General features: G+C 33.7%; 1 protein-coding gene across 1 annotated transcript; it reads left to right on the forward strand.

The window, feature by feature from the left end:
* The first annotated feature begins 2834 nt into the window (after positions 1–2834).
* Positions 2835–15481, forward strand: LOC149423958 (putative fatty acyl-CoA reductase CG5065). The gene is made up of 5 exons (XM_089631939.1): positions 2835–3074; positions 5562–5810; positions 6947–7005; positions 14736–14845; positions 15273–15481. The coding sequence occupies exons 1-5, from the start codon at positions 2835–2837 to the stop codon at positions 15479–15481; spliced, it is 867 nt and encodes a 288-aa protein (XP_089488065.1).
* Positions 15482–26097: the final 10616 nt, after the last annotated feature.

Genomic DNA, 26097 nt, shown 5'->3' on the forward strand with positions numbered 1-26097 from the left:
GATACTGTCAGTATCGCCCCGATGAAAGACCACAAATCATTATTTAAATTTAGACCGCAGAACGGGTATTATTTATTGAATAAGTGAATCTACCTGGCTATTCAGATTTGGTCACCAAACACGGCTAAAGCCATTTCAAGCAACGTTTCAATTCTGAATGGTGGTCTTACACCAGGCGATACTGAGAGTATCTTTCACTATGGAACGTACCGCGCATATACCATACGTATATTAATTCATTAATTGTGAATAACACAAATTAACCAAATAAAATTTACTTGCCCACCCCGATATTCGATCCCGCAAACTTCGAGGCGAGAGTTTTACAGTATAGTGTACAGAATAGCATAACCTAAGCCAGTGGCCGTTTGGCTTGAATAACTGAAACCGATTTATACATTGAATATTGGCGGACATGGGAAGAGTCGATAGCGAACCATGATAGCGCCATCTGTTGGGATATTTAAAAGAAGCTTTTAGTTCGATGTTCTACCGTATTTAAAATTTCAAATAGGCGCCAGCAGACGGCCTATTTTAAAATTAATTTAAAAATCTTAGTGTTCTTTCTTAAATTGTAGTATAAAAAATATTAAATTAACTTTAAAAAATGGAAAAATATAATACCAATAATTTTTCGTTTAGTTTTGTTAAATAAACGTATCCAAATTTTTATAATCTGCATTTTAAAAACAAGTACAATTAGTGTTTATGAAAAAATTAAACTACGAACCTATTTTATTTATTTTTTAGTTTTTTTTTTTCGTACATTTAAAGAAAACCCCTTCAGGTATTTTTTGACGATATTCAGCCTTTAATAGTATTTTTTAAAACGCACGTATTACGGTCTGAAAAAGGTCATATTTTCGATTTGATTTTAATAATTACTAAGCCTATGTTAATTTAAAAAATGTATAAAAAAAATTTTACTTGTTGAAAACACTATCATAATCGATTTGCTTAATAATATAATCATTATTTTAAATTAATAAAAAACTACACTCGGCCTTAACGACAAGTAATTTATGTGTTATAAAGGGATGTTAAGTTTAAACTTACGAAGCGTAGACATTCTCTTTGAATTCCTTCAACATTATGAATAAGTACATTGTAGAAGGGCGACCAAAATTTTTAATTCTTCTTAATATAAATCCTAATGTTTTCATACACATTTTTGCAATTTGTTGAATGTGGGCCGTAAAGTCTAGTTTCTCATCCATTATTACGCCAAGATCTCGCATTTCCATTAGTCTTTATAAATTTGTTTCATTTCTCGCCAATAGCCAAAAAATTGTGATAGGTATATAAATTATCTAAAACAATTCAGTAGAAGACCGCCGACCGTAGACTAGATGGACGCATGTCAAGAATGTTTTTTTTATTATTTTGTATTAGAAGGCCATTTAATATGCATATTAACAGTAACAAAAATACAATAATATGTAATTTCAACATAAAAGCTTACAATATGAGGTAAGTTCCCTAAAATATAAAAAAACATTACATGACACAAAATTATTTTTGCATGTTTCAAGAAACCTTCAAGATTTACGTTATGCAGTGATGGTGTGCCGTTAACAGTGAAGGTATACCCGAATTTTTATTTTTTTTAGATTTAAGAATAGGTTCGTATGAGGTATTATCACTTACTCAGTACTGGATTCCCCACAACATTATTAAAACCTGGGGGAGGGTTGCTAGGAAATTTCGAGAAGAATAGTTTCCCACAATATTTTCGTATTCTCGACACAAATTCTATGACACGAATAAAGAGATTATTTTTGCGGTGACCAGATAAATCATCACAATGATAACTCATCACATCTTTAAAAAGTTATATAAAGTCATGGAAAGTGATGAAACAAAAATTTTACTAACTGGGTTAAGTAGGTTAGGTTAGGTAAGGTTAGGTTAGGTTAGGTTAGGTTAAAAAAAAATACATCGTTTCTAATGACTTTATATCACTTTTTAAAAGTATGTTGAATTGTCATTGTGTTGAGTTATCATGGAACCATTTTTGCATGTCTCAAGAAACCTTCAAGGTTTACGTTATGCAGTAATGGTGTGCAGTCAGCAGTGACGGTTTGACGAATTTCCCGAAAGATTTAATTTTTTCCCTTTTCTGTAAAAAAATATTTTTCTCTCCTCTATTTAGTTAAATTTTCCTGGACATCGCATCATTAATATCAAGAGGCATTTCATTTAGCCGCAACACACCCCTTGTCTTATGGTGCTTAATCAATACATCTCTTCTGCCATGTGGTATGTACAGAAGATCGTGGTGCCGTCTTTGGTTGTAGTTGTTTGGTACAAACAATATATAGCAATCCCAGAGGTTTGGAATATTCGTCAAAATAATGTGTAATGTCCATATTGATGATTATTTTATCCCTAATGTTGTAATTGCTGCAATAATAAATGTTCTCCGCATTAAATGAGTATGGAATGAAAATATTAACGCAGGAAGGAACAAGTCATTATAATATACATTATTGAAGAATAATAAGTTGTGTTTTCACTGACCCAAAAATAAAACTACTAGACTAGATAGACAGAATTAATAAAAACTATAATAATAATAATTTACATTGAGCCGTTTTTGTAAAACTTACCCCAAATTGTTTCCTATACATGGCGTGTAGTTTAAAATATTATTGATAATGTTGCTTTTAAGAAGGTGAAATCCTTGAACCTTGTCGGTATAATTAAGAAGTTATTCAAGCATAATTTAAATACAAAAGTATATATTCGAGTATCGCGCATTACCGACGAACGACATAATTCGGCACAGTCGTTAGTGAACAGTGTAAGTTGTTGGCTAGTTAAAAATATCTACAATGGCTGAAAAAATCCCGTGGAAGTTCCTAGAACCCTTGAATCCGACAGACAGAGTTCAAGTAAAGGATTTCTTCAAAGCGAAGAATATTTTCATCACCGGAGCGACGGGTTTTATGGGGAAGGCTCTGGTGGAGAAGTTGCTGTGGTCCTGTGAGGATATTGGGAACCTATATCTCCTCATTCGTCCTAAAAAAGGAGAGACAGCACAGCAGCGAGTTGAGGACATGAAAAAGTCTCCGGTAGGAAACATAATTTTGACGAAAGTACTAAAACAAAATTCGACACAATTTTTTATCAATATCTATTTCTAGATTTGCAATACTAACTTTAAAAGTCGGCTTTTCATTATTTTTATTATTATTAATTTATTGAATTTAAGAAAAACTAAAACCGTGTTGTGGCGAGGTCGGTGCGGACGTGAATTATTACCATCATATCTCGCTTTCTACATTAACATAAAAAAGTTTTATCATCCCTGCATAGTTTGTTTATTCTTTACATTTACTTTACGCAGGGAATGCGGACGGGTAAAATAATTTTCCTCGGGCACATGCTATCTTTGGGGTGCTGGAGGATCAAGGAGGATCTTTTTGAGAACCGGAAGTAGTGAGCCTGGGTCTTTTAGTGTATTTTTGTTTTGTTCTATATGTACAACTCCATTTATTTTTAATATTTCTTTGTTAGTTTTCAATATTGTGATAGATATGTTATCGTTAAAATCCGTTATTAAATTGTGGTTAGATCACAAGGAGACTTATTTACATGCATTAATTTTCCCTTACTTTTTAATGTAAAATAATGTTTTACAATAAAAGATATAAATTTGTTTTAGACCACTTTAATTTTAATTGTACTCCACCGGTTTCGGAAGCACCCTTCCTTCGTCAGGAAAATATTAAAAGAGTTTTAACCCTCACTTTTTATCGTTTCATATAAAAATAATTATTAAAAAAATCATAAAGTTCTCAGGTTTCATATTTTTTCCTCAAATTGCGGTCGGAATATTTGGTTTCATAGAGGTAATATTTGGTTTCATAGAGGAATATTTGGTTTCATAGAGGAATATTTGGTTTCATAGAGGTTATTCGAAAAGTAAACAAATTGAATTTCCGGGTTCGTTATTCTAAAACTACTGGCAACATTGTTCACCGATATTATAAAGAGTGGTTATCTACCCAAAGACATGACAAAGACAATCATAATACCGATAGTAAAATCTAAACTGACAGACATAACTTTACAGGAAAATTACAGACCGATATCCATCGCCACCGTCACCGCCAGAATATTTGAACGAGTTCTCTTAGATCAAGTCGGACCCCAATTGAAAACGAAAGATAATCAGATGGGTTTCAAAACTGAATGCTCCACAGACTCAGCCATATTCTGCGTAAAACGGACGCTGGAATACTACAGGAAGAGAAAAACAACAACTTACGCATGCTTTCTGGACCTTAGCAAGGCCTTCGACAGAGTCTACCATCCATTATTATGGACCAAACTAAAAGAAAGAGGCCTACCATGGAAAGTAGTACAAATTCTCGACACATGGCACCGTCAACAAGAAAACATAGTTAAATGGAAAGATGGTGTCTCAGAACCCTTTTTCTTAAAGAGTGGGGTCAGACAAGGAGGTTGTTTGTCCCCAGTACTGTTCAACATATATATGGATGAATTACCTCACAGGTTAAATAACGCTGGGGTAGGCTGCCATATTGGAGGAGAATGCATCAAAAATGTGAGCTACGCAGACGATATGGTGCTGATGGCACCGTCAATAAGGGGATTGAGAATTCTCTTGAAGATCTGCGAAGAATATGCACTCGAAACTAACATGTTATATAACACGAAAAAAACAGCACTGCTGGTCGTCAAATACAGAGAAGGACCAAAAAATATTCCCCCAGCATTTTTAAATGGAGAACCTCTCATAATAGTCGAAACAACGAAATATTTAGGGCATATCATCACCAACAACTTAACGGATGACGACGACATCGACAGGCAGAGGCGAGCACTGAGCATAAAAAGTAACATGCTTAGTAGAAGATTTAGACTCTGCAGCCCGAAGGTGAAAAGGACACTATTCTTAGCTTTCTGCATTACCTTGTATACTTGCGAGCTGTGGGCCAATTTCAAAAAGCGTACCATGGAAAGGCTTCCGATTCAATATAATAATGCTTACCGCATAATGTTCGGACATCCAAGGTACTGCAGTGCCTCCTCGATGTTCATGGAGGGGAGAATTCCCGGCTTTGCAGCCCTAATGAGAACCATGGTAGCAGGAACGAGAGGAAGGATCAACAACTCCAGAAACGTCCTCATCATCGAAACCCGCCAGACCTCAGGATCGAGCATCGAAAAACATTGGAGAAAAATATTGGCCCCCATAATTATCGCTCCGATATACCAATAAGCTTCCTATGATATCACTCTTCACTCTATATATTTCCTTTCATTTTTTCTAATGTTTTATTTTTTTTTTATCATACTTATATTTCATATTTTATTTAATTTGTACCTACTTATCTCTGTATATAACATTGTAGTTATATTTTATGGAATGTGTGGGATTGCACTCACCTCCCGACATTCTGGAATAAACAATTATTAATTATTATTATTATTATTATTATTATTGTTATCAAAACCAAAAAAAAATGTCTGAGGAGTTTAGAAAAAATACGTTTTACTTGTAATTTAATAAAATATATTAATAATTCCAGGTTTTTGAAAGAATACGACAAAGAGATGAACGTATTCTGTCAAAGATGTGTGCTATTGGCGGTGACGTTTCGGATATTGATTTGGGTATAAATACTGAAGACAGAAGATTACTTGAAGATGCTGTGTCCGTGGTTTTCCACGCAGCTTCGTCTGTCAGATTTGATGACCCAATAAAGAAAGCTGCGTTGGTTAATGTTCGAGGTACAAGAGAAGTGGTTGACCTTGCAAAGGGTATGAAAAATTTGAAGGTGAATATGTTTGTTTTTTTTCAAACTAACTAACCATCTGACTCTTGACATGGCCCGACTCAAAAATCTGATTCACTTTGTCATGCCATGGCTTCTCGGGCGTCCCCGACTTCTGCTACCATTCACATTTGCATCGTATATTCTCCTTACACTGCTTTCTTCGCGCATTAGCTCTACATGCCCAAACCATATAAGCGTCCCTTTCACGATCTTACTCATTAAACTTATATCAGCCTTGCACTCTTTGCGGATCTCCGCATTTCTTATACGATCATACATGGTTTTACCGCATATGCGCCTCAGGGATCTCATTTCTACAGCGTTCAGTCTACTTCCATCCTTTTTTCTGCCAGTTCCATGCCTCACTTCCTTATATCAGGGTAGGTACCAGCACTCCATTGTGGACTGCTAGCTTCGCTTCTTTGGACAATTTTTTGTTATCCCCAACTGCGTTCAGTCCGTCATTAATAGAGTTACCTGCATTTACCCCTCTTTCAATATCTCTGTCGGCCGTCCCATCTCTCGTAAACATACTTCTTAAATACACAAACTCATCCACCGGTTCCCAGTTTTCCTCATTCACAACTATATTGCTCACGTTTTTCGTACTCACTCTTTCAAACACCATTACTTTAGACTTACTTACATTCATCATTAACTGATTCTTCATGCATACTTCGATCATCCTAGACACGAAAGATTGTAGATCATCCATACTATTAGCAATCAGCACCACAGCCAACATACTTCCAGATTATTCAAATTCGCGCCCAATCCGACCTCTTTCAATTCTTGCATACAATTATCCATGAATAGATTGAATAACCACGGTGACATTACGCGGCCTTGTTTAACACTTTTTATGATATCAAACCACCTCGTAAAACCACCGTTTACCCTAACACATGCATCGCTTCCCTCATATGAGTCAGATTCGTATTCACTCCATACTTGGACAATACCTTCAATACGTAGATGTAATGGCTATAAAGATGCTTTCCACAAATATACAAAAAAAGTTTTCAGCACAAGGAGAGGACGAATTATTCATCGCGAAGGTTATCACTAAAAATGAAAAGCTAAATATTTAAAGAAAATGTCATTCCCTTTGTATTAACGAACGATAAATTTAACAGGTATTCGCATATATCTCTACAACCTATGCCAACTCTGATAAACCAGTGATAGAAGAAAAGTTCTATAAACCTATCAAAATATCTACAAAATATCTAATGTACCGAAACTTACTAAATAGACTGATACGAAACTGCAAAAAGAAATACTATTGTGAACAAATTGAAAATGCTAAAAATAATACTAAAAAAACTTGGAATATTATAAATGAAATTGCCAACAAAAAAATTATGTCTTCAAATATTGTAAATGAGGTTAAAATAAATAATGAAATAATAACTAACAAATCGACCATTGTAGAATGTTTTAATAACTTCTTTACAAATATAGTAGACGAGGTACTTCAATCTTCCGGCATTAATGTTAATCATGATTATATGGAGACATCTCCTCAATTAGACTCTAATAACGATTCAATTAACTCAATAGAATATTTTTCTCCTATTACATTTAATGAAATTGAAAAATATATTGATAACCTAAAACCATCCAACTCTAAGGGAAATGATGGCCTATCATGTGATACATTAAAAAAAATAAAACAACATGTATTAACGCCATTACAACATATCTTTAATATATGCCTCAAAGATGGTCATTTTCCAGAACAGTTTAAAATCTCCACTATAATACCTATTCATAAATCTGGGGATACGCATAAATTAGACAATTACAGACCAATATCCCTTGTTTCAAACCTATCAAAAATATTCGAAAAATGCATCAAATTTACAGTCATTGAACACTTAGAAAAATATAAAATTCTATCGAAAAACCAATACGGCTTTCGTAAAGATCTAAGCACTGAGGATGCCATATATGAATTGACAAAAAATATTTATACATCTATCGATAAAAAAAAGAAATGTCTTGCCATATTCCTAGATTTAAGAAAAGCTTTCGACACCGTTAATCATAATTTACTCATTAAAAAAATAACTCAACTGGGCTTCAAAAAACACACACTAAAATTACTATCAAACTATCTTAAAGACAGAACACAAAAAACAAAAATTGGGAATAATTATAGTTCAGAAACACAGATAAAAAACGGAGTTCCGCAGGGAACTGTTCTTGGCCCGATTTTATTCTTAATTTATATTAATGATTTATGTAATTTTGTAATCCCTGGTAAAATTTTTTCTTACGCCGATGACACGGCAATAATAGTGGATGGTAATAATTGGACAGAAACTTTTTCGAATGCAACTGTATGTATTTCACTTGTTTCAAAATGGTTAAAATACAACAAGCTTGTCTTAAACTACAGCAAAACATTTTACTTACCTTTTTATAAAAACATCAAAAACAAACCAAAAGACAACCTTAAAATTAGAATCCATAATACAACTTGCAATCAAGAAATGTGCTTCCTGTGCAACGAACTCGCTAATGTCAAAAATATAAAATATTTAGGAGTATCAATAGATATTAATCTTAATTGGAAATCTCATATTAATCAAACCACTTCTAAACTAAGATATCTAACCTACATATTTTATAGACTCAAGGAAATTTTAAACGCTGAAAAATTGAAAATGATCTACTTCTCTCTGGTGCAATCTGCAATCACTTATGGCATAATAGGATGGGGTGGTGCACCTGATACTTTTATTAAGCCTCTACAAATAATTCAAAAGCACATAATTAAAGTCATATATAACAAAAATAAAACATTTTCGACCGACCTATTATACAAGGAATCTAAATTATTTAACATTCGTAAATTATTTATATTACAAACTATGAAATATCTATTTAAAAACAAAAACAATTTCAAAATAAATGAAAACAGAATGAGCAAAAGAACAAATAATATATTTTACACCCCCCAAACCAATACTAAATTAATGCAGACGCATAGCAGTTTCATTGGTCCTCGTACATTTAACCTTCTACCACTACAAACTCAAATGATAAACAAAAAGATAGAATATATTAAAAAGGTAAAATTATGGCTGATTGACGCAGATATTGAAACGCTTTTACTATAAATTTATTTATCCTTTCTACAACTCACTTGCTGAAACTTTATAAATTATTGTACATAATGTTTTTCTCTTTACTTTTTATAATAACTATAAACAAAAAAAAAACTTTTTCTACTAATGTATATTATACTTTAGGTACTTGAAATATAGTAATCGTTTTATATTACCCACACTCAGGCAGTCAGTGCCTTAGTGGGTTTTCATTTCTTTTGTAAACTATTTGGTATTATATATTATGTTATTTTATATTATCTATTAATATGTATAATATGTGTAAAGAAATGAAAATAAATAAAGTTAAAAAAAAAAAAAAAAACCTAACGGAGTTGACTGGAGAACACTACTCAAATCTGTGGAAACTATGGATGAAAACACGCTAAATATTATAACACCAAAGTAAGCAAATATATTTTCATTATTTTTCGGAATAACTTTTATTGAGTAAAACCTCAAATTGTAATATTTAAATATTGAAGACAATATTAGTGATTTTTTAAACGAAAATCTGAAACAGAAAAATCAGAAAAGGAAACGGTCACATCTGGGACTCGAACCCAGGACCCTTGTCTTTCCGGGACAATGCTCTACCTGCATCAGATTTTCGTTTAACACGTAAAACCCGGAGGTTGAAAATGAAACACATGCGGCGGTGGTGGGTCCAGATTGACCCGGCTGAAATGATGAAATTAAATGGCTTTTTATGCATTTTTCGTTCATATTCTTACTTTTATATGATATTATTGTAGTTCCTCATTAACTCATAACATATCCCCTGTGTTTCTTGTATGAAGATGGAAGTTTTAGAAATTAGTATTCCGTAAATTTTGCGGTTCGTCGATATACAGCGGCGCGGACATCCCGCGCAACAGCTAATCAACGACTGAATCGACGACGGGCCTGACACGGCCGAGCGGGTGCCGGGTTGACGGTCAGGGGAATGAGGAGGGCAGTGCGGGAGAGGGGGACAGGAAGCGTTCGTCAGCGGAAACAAACATTTTTATTTCTATAATTATTAAAATTTTCGATGGTGTGCATTTACAAAAATATCGTGTATTATTTAAAACTAGCAGTTAAAAACCCGCTCCGCGGGTTTTTTTCTGCTAGGCCCTGCGGGCGGCACTTGGTTGGGCTTCGCCCAGTTTGTGATACTAACAACAGTTACATTTAATAGGTAGATATTAGGTCATTCACAGAGAGAGGGTGAGTATATATTGTTAAAACACGGAACAGGAAGGCGTTTAGGCATAATAAGAATGACAGTTGTTCGGGTAAAACTTTACCTTTCCCGAATAATTGCCTAAATGGCTAAAGGTAAATTAATATAGGTAAATATTCGGAATCGCTGGACACGGAAAATAGGAAATATTTTTAAATAATACCTTCTGATTTACCTTACTATAAAAGTAATCGAACAGCATTTGGGAAAATTTTAATTTTAGCTTTTTAATTTTTAATTACCTAAAATGAAAATTTGCTTTCGCTGTATGGGATGACAGCCTGAATAATTTCTGTTGATAACATTTTCTTTTGTCGGTATTCCTGAAATGAGCGGCTAGAGACAATCGAAAAACGTAAATTAAAAAAATATAATGTAATACAATATTCCGGCAAAATAGTGCCTACTTAGCACAAATGATTTTTTGACTATTATTTTATTTAACTTCACCTATAATAAAATAACCTAACCTATAATAATCCAGCCTAACCTATGTCCTAACCTAACCTAAAATAATCCAACCTAAGCTATATCCTATCCTAACCTATAATAATCTAACCTGACCTAAGCTTACCTCACCTATAATAATCCAACCTAACCTAACCTATATCCTAACCTAACCTATAATAATCCAATCTAGCCTAACCCAACCTAACCTAACCGAACCAATCCCAACCTAACCTATCCTAACCTAACCTAACCTATACAAATCCAACCTAACCTATAATAACCCAACCTAACCTAACCCATAATAACCCAAACTAACGTTACCTAACCTAACATAACCTGACTTATCCTAACCTATAATAATCCAACATAATCTAACCTTATCTATAAACTAACTTGAACTATACTAATCCAACCTAATCTAACCTAACCTAGCATAACCCAACATAGCCTATCCTAACCTATAATAACCTTTTTTTAAATATTTCCTTACTTGTAAAAGAAACCAAAATTCCAAAATAATATTTGCATAGAGTAAATTATGGTAAAATTATTTGAATTCGACCAATCATAGGGCCCAGACCGTCCAGACGATCGCATAATAATATTATAGATGCCATTGCAAAGTTTAAATAAACTTCCAGAAGAAATATTTTTATAAAACGCTTGTTAATGGTCAAGTAATTTTTCATATTTAAATATTCGCGCCAGCCACTTTCGGTTCGTTCTTTCACCGCCAGAGGAGCGCTCTGTCGGCTATCTATTGACACGGTGCGTATCGTCCATGTTGAATGAACGCGTGCTTTTTTCGTCAAACGTCAAACGTAATCACGTAATTGTGGATAATTTTCACTGTAATGTAATTAATCCAATGGATCATGAACTTTCTAAAACATATTTTCTTCGATATTATCCAAAAGTTGTATTTGCAGAAACGATATTTTTGAAGAAATATCGTATTACATGTGGCGATTCTATTTCAGTATGAAATCGTGTCTTAATCTTTAAAGTCTTATTTAAACACAATTTGAATTTGACCAATCACAGGGCCTACATCGTCCAGACGCTGGGACAATAATACTATTAGATACCAGAAATAAATCACTTATTTGATAATTTACTTGTGGCTGTACCTCTAATAGAAAGATGTGTAAAGAGAAAATAAATTCAATTTATAGCCATATTAAACGATGATTGCTTATGCAAATATTAGAAAATATTATATAATGGCATTCAAATTCAAGTTGAGTATTTACTTTCCTCACACATTTATTTGTCACTATTAAAACCATTGAATGACACACATTAAAAAATACCAAAACTTTTATTTTTCAACAAAACAAATTTAAATTAACAATTTTCATTTAAAAAAACGGAATAAAAGCAATATTCTAAATACGAAAATACAAAAATGATTCGACGATTAATAAAATTTATATACATACACAAAACACCAAATGGATTTATTATTAAAAATTCAGCAGCAAAATAATTATATAGCACTATCAATTATAAAAAGTTTAACAGTTTTTTATTAGTTAAAATATATTAAAAATGCTAAAATTCACAAAAATAATTCATCGATATATTATATCATTCAATAAATGTTATCGAAACGTATATTGCTAAGAATATAGCGGAAGCGATCTCTAGATAAAGCGGAGGGGAAAAAATGCTGCCGGAATAAATCCTCGGTAGTCCAAAGTTCGCTTAGTTCTAACTTTCGGCCGCGATTTCTTCCTGAAGCCAAAAGAACTCCAAAAAATGCATACATTTCTGTCTTCGTAATGTTAGGAAAGCTAGAATTTTTCGGATTGAGCTGACAGAATTTATTCGTATTTTCAATAATTTCCTGCACCATTTCATTTGAAATAAACAAATCAAAAGCATCTCTGATGGATACTATGTTCTGGCTACCGTTTTTCAATCCAGGGGTAGAAGAAATAATGTTATGGCTTCTGGTACGTGAGCTGGCTGGTGGCGCAGAATTCCATTGGAATCCGGAATTCGACACGTATAAATGTTGATCTGCAACGGATTCATTCGAATTTCCTACACTAACTTCATTATCACTTCTTTTTCCACTTTCAGATATTTCCTCTAGTAATATTTCTTCCGGATCACTTTCAAATTCTGGATCTAATGTTTCGAATTCCAAGTCGCCATCATCACTGATCTCACTGTTCGAACTGAAGTAGCTTTTCGATCTCATTATCAGATAAATAATTTTGCTTTGCCATTGCGTTCGTACGCTACGAAAAAAAAAATTAAAACAAAGTCACAAACAAAAATCACAATACTAGAAATGTGCCCGAATGGTTGACAACATCTGCGCTGACTGTGAGAGACAAAGACGGAAGGACAGAGCGAGAGATATGCTGTTTCGTCGGCTGCTCGAATTCAACTGAGAAGAAATGGAGTTTTTGCGTGTTTTTATACACAATTATTCTTATAACTTTTTTAAAACGTGTCCGATTTTAATCATTTTTGAGTCGAAATGTGGGTAAATATTTGATGAAAGAATAGACAAAAGGAAATTAGCCTAAACGAGATATTTGCGGCAAAATCTTTTTTTTTTAAAACACTGGGTCAAACCAGACCCATCACCGGAGTCGAGGTGTTAAAAAATCACTAATATTGTCTTCAATATTTAAATATATTTTCAATGATACTGCATCGTATTTCTCTATTCACCTTCATGTAAAACAAGTTGTTATATTTATATCCTTATTTGGATCTCCCTTGCTGAGGATTTCAATTATGTACATTTTTTTAGTTAATTAAATTGCTCGAGTTGCTGAAATAAATATAATATTATGTAGTATTTTACTGCAGTTGTGTGGTTTATGCTTCATTCTATGTAGGGTTATTTTCACAAACTATGAAAACCGTTTAAAATGTGTAGAACATGTGTATAGTTAATTTCCCTGGTTATGATTATCATACTGAAATACGTAATTATATTTTTTCCTTGATAATTATTGATTTCAAAAAACATTTTGAAACCGCTTATTCCGAAACGCTTTTAACTGGCTACAACGTCATTATGACATGGAAAACGCCAATGCCCGGTAAGACAGCTGTGACCAACGTCTCCAGGCATGACTTCAACGCCGCCGAATCAATGACTAAAAACGATGATGTCTTTTGGAGGCAAATCTAAAATTTATAATTTTTATAAATTAGTCAACATAAATATGTATTCACTATCAGAATATTCTTCTTTTATTTTTTTCCAGAATGAACTAAAAACCATGCAAATTCCCCTTTGGTGCTAGGATGTTTTCATTTTCAGATCTGTTTGTATCCAGATTTTTGTTTTTTTAATTTAATTTTAAACATGATTAAATTGGTATTTAAGCATTAGGTGTTTGAGGATGTGGTAAGGAGACGGATGAGAGAGGTTGTGAGTTGTGAGGTCACAGCGTTTATTGAGGCAGTGTAGTAGCGAGATATGATTCCGGGCCGAAGCTCGACACCACGTCATGTAGTCAGCGGCGAATTCCCCAGGTCGAAGATCGACACCAGATGTAAGGGGATATGATGGTGGTGGAGTGGTGGAGGCGATAAAGTCGGTGGCTCGACAACGGGTCGGCGGAGACCGGACTTGTAGATGGTGTTCAGTATTGGGGATGACGTTGAGTCTACCTGGTGTGAAGTGAAAAATTCGAAGGTATGAATGACCTGTTCGGCAGATGAGCAAGAGATGCAGACCGACGAATAAGATGCAGACCAGCGAAGATGTCACTGGGCCTAGGTGCGTGGAAGGCGCAGGCCGGGGATGCTATCACAAGGCCAAGGCGCTGTTGTAATCCCGTGGAGTCAATGATTGTTTGTAGACTCTCTTTACGATTTAAAAAAGGAGTGAGACCCGTTATATGTGCAAACATTGATATGTAACTCTCCATAATGGCCAATGTTGGCAAAACTACAATACAAAAATGATACATTCAAATATCTTACAACTTTTAAGAAACCCTTAACAAAACGTGAAATTTCACAAAAGTGGTCTGGCACAGGGTAAGTTTTATGTGTATTCGGCCGGTGTTCATAGTGTTAAGTATTAAGTCGTAGCTCATAGCACTGATCGTCTCCAGAATTAAGGATGGATATTTTATTTATACTTCTACATTACAGAGTTGTCGGAAACCTTCCGAACACATACACTTTTACTAAAAACCTTGCTGAGAGTGTTGTACATGAAGCTCGGCACGAGTTGCCACTGTTGATATTTCGGCCATCTATAGGTAAGTTTTTTACCCTCCTCTGTACCAACATTTTTCAAGTACTATAATTAAAAATGATAGCTGAACCGTTACTTCCCACTGTTAATCTTTCACGCTTATTCCAGAATATTTTTCTGAATTCATTAATAGTTTATTAATTAATGGTGGCAGAATGTTTTTTTTCTCCCTCAACTCTATTCGAACTACCATATCGCCCTTTTAATTCTATAGGCACAATTCATTCTAAGGTGAATCTGCGAAATCGATCTCTTGGAATAACAAGGTTTCATCTGCCATAATATTGTAACGCGATAATGGGCTCAAGAGCCATTTTACAAATCACTGTCACATAGCATAGCAATATTAGATGGAACCTCGACATTCCAAGAGTTCGCTATGTCATAAAATAATCTTCTATGTCTACATATTATTTTGATTGTGCGTTTAGTAATAAATAGCCTGAAAGAACCGTCGCCTGGTTGGGTGGATAACTTAAATGGCCCGGTTGGAATATCAACAGGCTTCTTCACAGGTGTGGTCCACTGCATGCTGGTGGACGGTGACAAAGTAACGGACTATATCCCCTGTGACTACGTTACGAGTGCCCTCATTGCTTCAGCGTGGTACAGGGGTCTCCTCAACACTTCTGACTGGTAACTCAGTGAAGTTTTGCTTTTATTTATGATAGTTCCTACTTTCATGATAAATTCATGGTATCATGGTCGCTATTTTCAGAACATTACAGCATTAAATTCGTTTCCAAGCGCCCCCACTGACGTACTAAAGGAAAAACCAACTTATCATAAATGTCCATGTTCATGAATTACATACAGTTTTCCAATATAATATATAACTGTTAATATCCGCTTACCTAACTTCGAAAAAAACTATATTTATTTATTTATTTGCAAAAACAGTATAAACCAGTACATTGCAATATCGGTTATTAAAAAATACAAAAAAGTGAATAACAAATACATTTACAAGTGGGAAAAAAAAAGTTTTAAATTTATGTTAACAATGTTAAGTCTTGAATAATAATATTTCACGTTTAAATACATTGTAGGACATGTGGAAAATATCCACATTTCCTGCGAGGCAGTTAATTATCCTAATGATTTTTCCTAAGGGCATCACCATTGGTAAGTTAGTTCTGCACCTAGGAAGAATCAAAAGCCTGTGTTGGCGGCCTCGCGCAAAATTATCGGGACATTCAATCCTATTTTAGCCAGAATGTCTGGTATTGATACTAAACCGTTTAGAAGCTTAAACGCCATCAGGAGTAATGCAACATCCCTTCTGGAACTAAAGCCGCATACACCCAGCATTCCTGAGATAAATGCTGTTGGAAACAGCATATGACTGAACATTTTTGGAAGTTGATCCCAAGTTTGTTATCAATTCTCCAGTCAATAATTGCATCGATATCTTCGTGGAGCTTTCTCCAGTCTTTTAACAACCTTATTCTCAGAAAGAGTTTAATGTCATCGGCGAAAAGCAGAAAACGGACAAAAATTTAATCTATAATAAAAATATTCTCAGAAGTGTCGAAGTGCAAATACCTACTTCATCATGGACATCTGCGGTCAAAGCAAATCACTTGTTAATTATAAACGCGTGCCTCGGGGTACGTACTTTAATTCTATAATATGTTCTATCATATCAATCTATATATACTCCACTATATCATAACTATCATAATCCGTCTTACTTATCATAGATAATACGTAGGGATAATAATAGATTAGTAGAAAACGTTACACATAATCACGTGCATGCGTACTGCGTATTCCGGTTTTAATACCGCAGTGTTAGTGGCTGACCCCAGGATTAAGGACACATTACTATAGTATTAAGACGGAGATCACGGATTTTGTTAAAAATCGTTGATTCGAAAAATATTGATCGGTCGCATAGTGAAAATGTGAAAAAGTAGTAATACACATTGGCAGTACTATGAGAGGAAAATATTTTAAATCGAAATATCGATTTACCAAAGCAAATAGGGAACGCATAATCAAATTGGCCAAATTTCGAAGCAATTCAAAGCAGACCGGTTCAATGACATTGCAAATCTCATCTGAAGAAAGTGAAGTTAGCAACTTAACGCGAAATTCAAACATGACCGTGTTTTTGAGGATTGGAACAAACTGGTACTAGTCTAAAAAAATCTTGCTTGAAAATTATTATAAATAAATATTTTAATCTGAGCATTATACGGCCCTCCTCGCCGTATAGCTATACCAGCGCTGCAGCAGCGTATCTGGGAATCTTTATAAGAAAGACTGAATAAGTTCAATCAAAGTTAGTAGTTATAATTTAAAAAAAATATTACTTGCTAGGTTAGTCATTAATTCATTGCATTGGTGGGGAGGCGCGGAAGAAAAAATTGCAAACCCTGTAAAGGTGGTAGAAAGTCTAATTATTAAATTAATTTTGAAAAACAACCTACATTCCCGCGAGCAACGTTGTTCAAAATTAAAGTACCAGAAATAGAAGACATCTATAAAAAAACTCAATATTACAATTATTCTATGATAATACGTTGAAACAATTAAAACTTAATTTATTATAAAGACATAAATATAACATCCAAATTCCTCTATTTTCTACACAACAAATGCACAATAATCATATTTATAAAAATATTTTATTAGTTTTTACTCCCACAACAAAATCAAGAGCTAGCTCTCTTAATTGGTGTGGAAATATTAAAAAAAAAACATATATTTCACCATTTTGTTATTAAAAACTAATAACTTTCACATTTTAGATCTAACCTACTAACGTAAACAGTGATTTTTGTTAGATTATTAAGTTAATTTCAACCATTTTGTACCAGAAAAACTTTTGCCTGATTTAGCCCATGTTGTATATAGAACATATGTCTGAGTATTTGGTTGTAGAAAATTAGAAATATCTTCAGCCCATCACTGTTTGTATAACTTTTTCGGTGTTTTTCAAGAAAACGGTTATTTTTCGTTTGAGAAAAAAGACTAACATTTTGCGATTTAGAAAGTACTGTTTAAACATACCAGATTGAAAATAATTTAGAACCAGTTAAATGTCAGTCAGACAAAAATGCATATTAGCAATATAGAATATCTATCTAGTGATTCTAATGTAACTTTAAATGCCCCACATCAAAGACACTAAGACACGGCAGCAAGTCTTCCTTCGGTTGTGTAGTGGTGCCCGCACTGCGGTTGATTTGCACAATAACACAGGTAGTAGAATATCACAGGCACTTCTGAATGTTGATCATCTCCCGGCGAAGATACTACTTGTGATGAATATGTACTTTTACACGGCGAACTGTAACAACCTTGCTAGGTCGTTACAGGGCTGTAGGTAATCGATTACTCGGCGATTACGTCGAACTGAACAACAGGGTTGTTGATGCATTCGTTCTGAAATACCCACAATATCAATATTTTCGTTTAGATTTTTTCTTCCGTTCAGGCCTTAAAAATAGAAATTTTCTGCTAAAGAAAACGAAATTACAGAACATTCTCAAAATATGGTAGGATAATCAAGAAATATCCAGAAGTCCCGCGTTTTCCCTCCTACAAAAACCTTATAATTCCTCAAAATCTTAGGAATTCCCCTTTAATAGTTTGTTTCCTAAATAAAAAGAAATAAAAAAAAATATATATAGAATTGGCAGCCCTGCTAAACAACGGCATCGAGCGGCAATAATATTTTTTGGCAGATTTAAACATAATGTTGCTTGTCATTGGTGGAAAAATAATCAAACCCATAGTGAACTAATGATGTAGATATGCCATTTCGAAAAATACACATACACAAATAACAAACACATTTTGAAATTCGTGACAGATTTATCGAAGGTGATAAATGATCTCTTACTTTTGAAGAAATTTTTGTTTTGCGTATAGGTACACGGTGTCCGGAAACTAGTGATATAAGGGGAAACTACGAATCCACGTCACAATTGGAGTCGATTTTGTGGTAAAAATTTTTTCACTTGAGCTTTCGTTTCGAGGAAATGGATTTCGAAATTCAAAATTTTCAGGTCAAATTTGAAAAAAATCTGTCAATAGCTCTTAATAAAATGCGTCGACTATGATCGAAAAAAACAGAGTTTTTTTTAGTTTTTCGTGTGATGTAGATTCACAAGTTTCCCGCTAGTACCACTATTTCCAGGCAACATGCAAATACATTATTATATAATTATTTGAATTATTAAGAATCGTAATGTTTGATTCCGATTGTCTAAAACTTTTAATACAGATTGTCTAAAACTTTTTGGAAACGTTTCAGTGTTATAATACACTCCGCTGCAGGGGACAACAGTCGTGTAACTTCCAACAGCATGCTAAAGACGAGAGAATTAGCATTGGATAAAATGCCATTTCAACGTGTTATATGGTACCCATCAACAATTTACACTACCAACATCTTGGTATATACAATACTGTTTTATTTTACTCATCTGTTACCAGCTGTAGCTTACGATGTCCTACTTCGATGGAAAGGAGAAAAATTCAGGTACCTGTTGTCATTTCTATTTACACGAAATTTATATTTTTATTAACTTTATCTCTAATCAAGTCCTAAACTTGCTACTTCCAAAACTCTTCCTGCAAAGTGTCGTCTCTTGTAAAGCCACCAGCTTCTTAGTCCCTCCTGGAACATATTCTAAATATATGTATATTATATTTGGAATGACTTTTTAAATTACTTGGAAGATAAATCCATAAAAGAATACGATTATATTAATAAATCGAAACGAAACCCAAAACAGAACAACACACTTTCTACGTTACAAACCAACTCTTTAGAACTTTGTAATAATTCAAAAAGATAGTTTCCAACTGCAGGAAATTTTTTTTTTTAAAATAAATTAATAAGCAAGATAACATTGTTATTTTTGAAATAAGAGATCCACAAAAATTACTTATAATAATTAGGCCCCAATGGTCGAGTGGTTAAATACGTTAAGACAGAGATCCTAAGTTCGATTTCCTGCAACGATCGTTAGCTTTTTATTTTCTTTGTCTTTTCCTGTTTCGTTTAGCTTTATTTGTATAATCTTCTTCAAAATTTTAAATAGTTCAAATGGATTTTTCACCTACGATCTTATCATCGCATTGTCACATTCAGTTACTTCACTTCACAGAACAGGAACTCATTTAGGAACTCTTAGCCACCAGACGAAGCTGATCATTTTGCTTGCCATTTAGTACACTATAATATTTACAATTTTCAGAATGATGACATTGTACCAGAAAATCTTCCTGGGAAACAAAGCTCTGTCATTTTTCACTACACACGAATGGAAAATAGAAACGCAAAACTCTGACACTCTTAGAGATCTCATGCATCCAAAGGATAGGGAAATATTTCCATTCGACATGAGAGAGTTCGATCTACATGACTGTGTAGTTTTAGGAGTTGGTGGAATAAAAAAATATATCTTGAACGAGGACACCAGTGAAACAGCTTTAGCGGTGATTAGAAAACGAAATAAAATGTGAGTGACCTCTTAAACCCTTTACCCCCTCTAAAAAAAGCATTTTGTAAGAAAAACATATACTTCAGCAAAATGTAACATAAAACACAAACCGTCTTACTCATTTTGTGGGGATAAGAACCGGTTAGTAGAAAACGTTACTCATAATCATGTGCACGCGTACTGCTTATACCGGCTATAATACGATAGCATTAGTAGTTGACAGATTTTTGAACAGCCCGATTTCCAGGTATGAAAATGTATGACGATCTTTGTTAACAATCTGATTGAATGGACAAATATCGATCAGCCACGCAATGAATATGTAAAAACGCAGTAATACCCATTTGAAGCACTATCAGAAGGAAATTTCAAATCGAAATATCGATTTACCAAAGCAAAAATGGAACGCGTAATTGGCCGAATTTCGAAGCAATTCAAAACAGACCCGGGCAATGACATCGCAAATGTCATCTGAAGAAACGCAAAGTTGGCTGTTAAATGCGAATGCGAAAATATCCGTATTTTTGAGGATTGGAACACGTCATTTATAACAAAACAACACTAGTTTCAACGCATTGGCTAGTTTCGATACATAAATGAGTGATTTTTCAACTAACATATTGTCTGTTTGACAACACGGTTTGTTGTGTAGAAACTGGTGGGCATTTTAGTTACGCAAATTAATTATGTTCGCAAAGTTAACGTATTTCTATAAAAAAAATTCTACTCTCTCTGATTTCAATGGGTATTAAATGCACAAAATCTTCCTGAAAATCTTAATTTTCAGCAAGGATGTGTTTTGCAAAAGATTTTTTAGCATTATCCAAAACAAAACTAAACACTCCGTTGATTAATTAATCAAAATTACAACTCTCACTTTATTGTTTTTTTTTCAGATTTCTTAGTCTGCACTACATTCTCAAAGGCGCCTTTTACCTTTTAGTTGGTTGGATGCTTCGCAAACATATTATCATACCATTTTTTACATACGCTTATAATTATTGAATGAAATAAATCAAAATCGAACTCATAATTAGCTGTCTCCATAATTTTAATAATTTCATCATTTTCATATTTTCTTAAACATATTTTGTATGTTGTTTTTAAACATTATTGAAAACATATAAAACTGTATCAAGAATGAATTCACTTAATGTAGGCCATGTTTAAACAAAAACAGTAGAGAAATAAAACTTCACACTTCATCTTGCTTAGAACATATTTTTGAACAGTGTAAATATTTTTTTTTTTTTTTAGATTCTCACGGCCAAAAGCATTTTTGTTTATTGTTATTAAGTTTAATTTGTAGACAGTTTGATAATGCCTTTAGAGGGCGAAACAGCTGTCACGCGTAATAATAATTACACAGCAGAACTTGTTTAAATATAAACTGTTTTTATAAGCCCAATAATAATATTATTGTATATATAAAAAAAAAAAAAAAAAAAAAGCATTTTCGTTGTTTGTTTTTGGGGTGTTTTCGGATCTACCGGATCTGCCCTGATGATGGACACTGCAACGCTGTCCGAAACGTCGGCTAAAGAAAGAGTTAGCGCAACACGGCATAAACCCCAAAAACAAACAACAAAAAAAGTGTTAATATTATTAAGATCATCAAAATTAAAGTCATTTTTTTGAAAAACTAATATGACCTTAATATTACTGACCACCATTAATGCATACTTCTGTATAATTATAAAACAAAATTTACTAATCGAAATACCACCAATATTTTATCTGGAAATCTAAAAAAATAATATCTCGACATAAAATATGTCAATATATTGTTTATGATAATTTCAGTGCATGATTAATATTATTTTTATAACGAATTGTGAAGTAATGTAAGTAATTATTTTTTGTATTTAACCTTCAAGTACAAAATTGTTAACACCTCAATGTACCGATGTAACAGCACCATTGGCGTATAAAAAGAGTAAATAAATAAATAAAGCAATTGCCAATAATAAATTCGTACATTTTACGAATAACCAAATAACGGTACAAAAATATGTGGGTATATTTTTATCGATATCGGAAAGGCTTTAGGTGGCTAGTGAGGTGGATTATACCAACAAAGTATGTTAGTAATTATAATAAAAATTATAACGCAATTAATTGGATGCAGAAGAATGAACCTTAAAATCACCCTAGGTATTGGCCTCAGAACAGGCTAAGCCTAGTGAGGTGGATTATACAAATACAAATGTATGTTATTTGATTGTTTTTTTTTTAAATTTGTTAAAAATTTTATAAAAATCAAATTTAATAATATAATTATTAAGTTCTGCAAGTATTTTTTGGTTTTTGTTATTGTTACAGCTGTTTCGGCTTTCAAGGCCATTTTCAAACTGTGGTTTAGCCACGTTTAGACGACTTATTAATGTGACTCTATTTTACCCCCTCCCAATTTAAAATGATTTATTACCTGTTAAACCAATTTACTGATAAAATAATTCATATTCTGTGGGGGTATTTTGAAGTCTGCTTTCCCCACATTAATGTTATCTTAATTTTTGTTGTTTGTTTTTGAGGTGTTATGCCGTGTTGCGCTAACTCCTTCTTAAGCTGACGTTTCGGACAGCGTTGCAGTGTCCATCATCAGGGCAGATCCGGTAGATCGTGACGTGATCGTGGTAGATTTTGGCCGTGAAAATCTAAAAACGTTATCTTAATTGTTTACTAATGATGTAGCAGTTATTAATTTATTTAAATGTGTTATATTATTTAGGTTTTGTGAACATACTTAGAAGCGGGGAATAAGTAATTTTCCTTACTTTATTAATTAATGTTAATATATTAAGAAAATAATTTGTTTGTATCTTTTTAATGATACATATTTTGAGCAATTGGACGGACTTCCCATGGGATCCCCTTTAAGCCCACTTTTTAGCGGAGATATTTATGGATCATATTGAAAATATAATTCTTAAGTCTCCCTTAGCTTAATATATAATATACTACCTATGTCAGATATGTAGACGATATCTTAATATGTTGGAAAGGCACCAACCGTCAATTAGATCTTTATTAATTGGGCCAACACTGTTAATAATAAAATCTGCTTCACAGGCAATGGAGTTCTACGAATTAAACACAAAGACAATAAATGGTTATTTGATTGGTTAGCAAATAATGATAAAATCACCCTAAAACAATAATCTTGAAGTGATCATGAAATACCAGACTTTGGAAGCCGCAAGGTACGGTGCTTGGACCAGTCCTATTTTTACCACTAGGAGAGGCCCCGACTAGGGCCTGAAATAAGTTCCTTAATGTATAATTAATGTCAGATTTGGAGATGCTGTGAAAATGACACAGGAAACCAAAATTAATTTTTCACAGGCAAAAAGGCCGCGCTACCATTAATCTTAAGTAATTTTTCTTTCCATAAAAATCACGTTCATAATACACTCATTCCTCCCAAGAGCCCCTTGGTTATGTTTGCTGGTTGCTTTTTGAGTCCTAGATCCGCCCCTGCTGCGTGAATGACTATTAACTTGTAAAAGGAGATATGAAATAAAAACTCCAAATATCACAGATTGATTTATTAATTCTAAATAAACTTTATAATTATCGACTATGAATTAATGTCAGATGGATGCGAAACTACGACACTGATTGGAGGGTAATGACCTGAGCGACTATTGGAACAGATTGTTTAGGGTACGGGTCTGCAATCAATTCAGGCCACGTCTGCGTTTGTTGCGGTGTTACCATCGTAGGAATTATGTGCGATAATTGACCTGAGCGACTGTAAGAACAGATTATAAAGGGTCCGGGACTGCAATCAATTCAGCGTAGTCAAATAATAAAAAAAATTGAAAACCATCGCTGGGGAGGTGATGAAACTTACTAAAATTTCAATATCCATATTTCCGGTTGTAAAAATATTTCAGAGCGCCACCCAAGAGGAACTTAAGAAAAATAAAACATGTACAGACTTGATAGCGTGAGGATCATATAATTTCACACAATTTTTCTTGAATATTCTTATTTTTTTTAAAACTATAAATCTACTTTTTAAGCCTTACTCTTTGTCTTGCTTATGTAATAATTCAATGCAAATATTATCCAGAAAGGCCTGTAGAATTATTTGGAAAAAACTCATTTGACAATCAATGACAAGCACCATTTTGATATGCCTTATAAAGCGTTCACAAGCGTGGGCAAATTCCCCCAGCCTTTTTCGGCCGGGAAGCAAATGTCGCTTGGAACCTTCTGGTGCCCACCTCCTTAAGAATGACTGTGGGTCATAGACTAAATAAGACTAGACACGGCATAACCATTGAAAAATAACCCCAACAAAATTTTGGTTTGGTTCACGTGCACATTTATGAAAAGGCGCACGCATTGTGTCGCAATGCGAAATGGGCACTGTGCATTGCGTTTTACCTTTTGTTGGTCTAGAGTTAAGCTATTTTGCTTGTCAGCTATTTTTGCTGGTAAAATTCCTGACGTCACATGAATAACACACCCACAAGGAATCCACCAATAGGGTGATTCATGTTAATTATTATCACGTGCGGATATACAAATATCACGCAACCAATGCGTGATAATTATTGATGTATTAGTCGTCTAGCGTTGACACGCGTGACAGCTCAAGTGCGTGTGAATTATTTGGTCCGTGCATTTTGCCAATCAGGGTTGTATTAAGTCGTTATTGCCTTTCGGGTAATATCTGCTTCGCCTTTTCGATTTTTTGTAGAAGAATTGATAGAAATAAATTTGCGTCATTTAATGAATTCATTTTTTTAATGGGTATTTTCGCTTAGCTTTCCCCACAAAACCGGAAAAAATGGAGAAATGGTTAGAAACAATCCGAATTCAATTATGTGACAATAACTGGGTACCATCAGCAGGAAACCGCGTTTGCTCTAATAATTTTCAAACATATTTATCTCACTGCAAGCGGCCTCCGACGTGTAGACTGCAAAACTTTGCCTCTTTTTCCGGTAATTATAAAAAACTTTATAAAGTTTATTATGGATTGATCAGGTTTTAATTGATAATGTCGGTGTTTTCAGGCTGATATCGGGCAGTCGCTGTCCACTATGGGCACAGGTCCTGCGAAAAGAGATACCGTCATTGTTTTTTTCTCGAACAGGACTAGTTCTCGATCCAGCTGAAACTTTTTTTGCAATCGAAAAGCCGGTTGTTCCTCTATCAGAATTGCAACAACCGATGTGCGTGAATGCCGTAAATAATACTTAAAATCCTATTTAACGGGCGTAAATAAATAAATAAGTATATATTGTAATCATGTAATCTCCACCACCCTTAACCCTTACCCATACGCTCTCTGAAGCTCTGTCATAATCATTGTTGCTTATTCAATTAGGTTGCTTCGTTCCTTTCCCATAATTCGTGGTTCAGCTCGCTTGTGAACCCGCAATATTTTATGATTTATCTCTCTCTTTAGGTTAATCTTACATTATGTTTAATGTAAAGTCGTTAGGTTAGTTTTAGTACTTAGGTTAGTTTTCAATAATGCTATCTTGAAGAAGGTTGAGAAACTAGCTGACCAAAACTAGTTGACACAATGTCTTAATTCTAACAAAGTGGTTGAAGACAAAATAACTTTTAATTGAATGATAGTAGTATAATTATTAAATGATACGTAGTGTTGTTCTAGTCTCTATAATTTTATGTTACTGTTCAATTTTTAACTAATATTATTTTATATTCATCAGTTTTAATTATTTTGTATCACTTTCGACAGCTTACAAGATATATTCTGTTTTAAAATGCATGCAAAAGCCAGACTGGGCATAAAACCAAATTAAATTAA

This window comes from Hesperophylax consimilis, chromosome 5 (assembly GCF_061612785.1).
Source record: "Hesperophylax consimilis isolate HC1 chromosome 5, BYU_Hcon_1.0, whole genome shotgun sequence".
Classification (NCBI taxonomy): domain Eukaryota; kingdom Metazoa; phylum Arthropoda; class Insecta; order Trichoptera; family Limnephilidae; genus Hesperophylax; species Hesperophylax consimilis.

Coding starts and splice junctions, on each gene's coding strand:
- LOC149423958 (XM_089631939.1), top strand. CDS start 2,835: ATGGCTGAAAAAATCCCGTGGAAGTTCCTAGAACCCTTGAATCCGACA. Junction 7,006..14,735: donor AAACCAGTGATAGAAGAAAA/GTTCTATAAACC, acceptor TCTACATTACAG/AGTTGTCGGAAACCTTCCGA. Junction 14,846..15,272: donor GATATTTCGGCCATCTATAG/GTAAGTTTTTTA, acceptor TTGTGCGTTTAG/TAATAAATAGCCTGAAAGAA.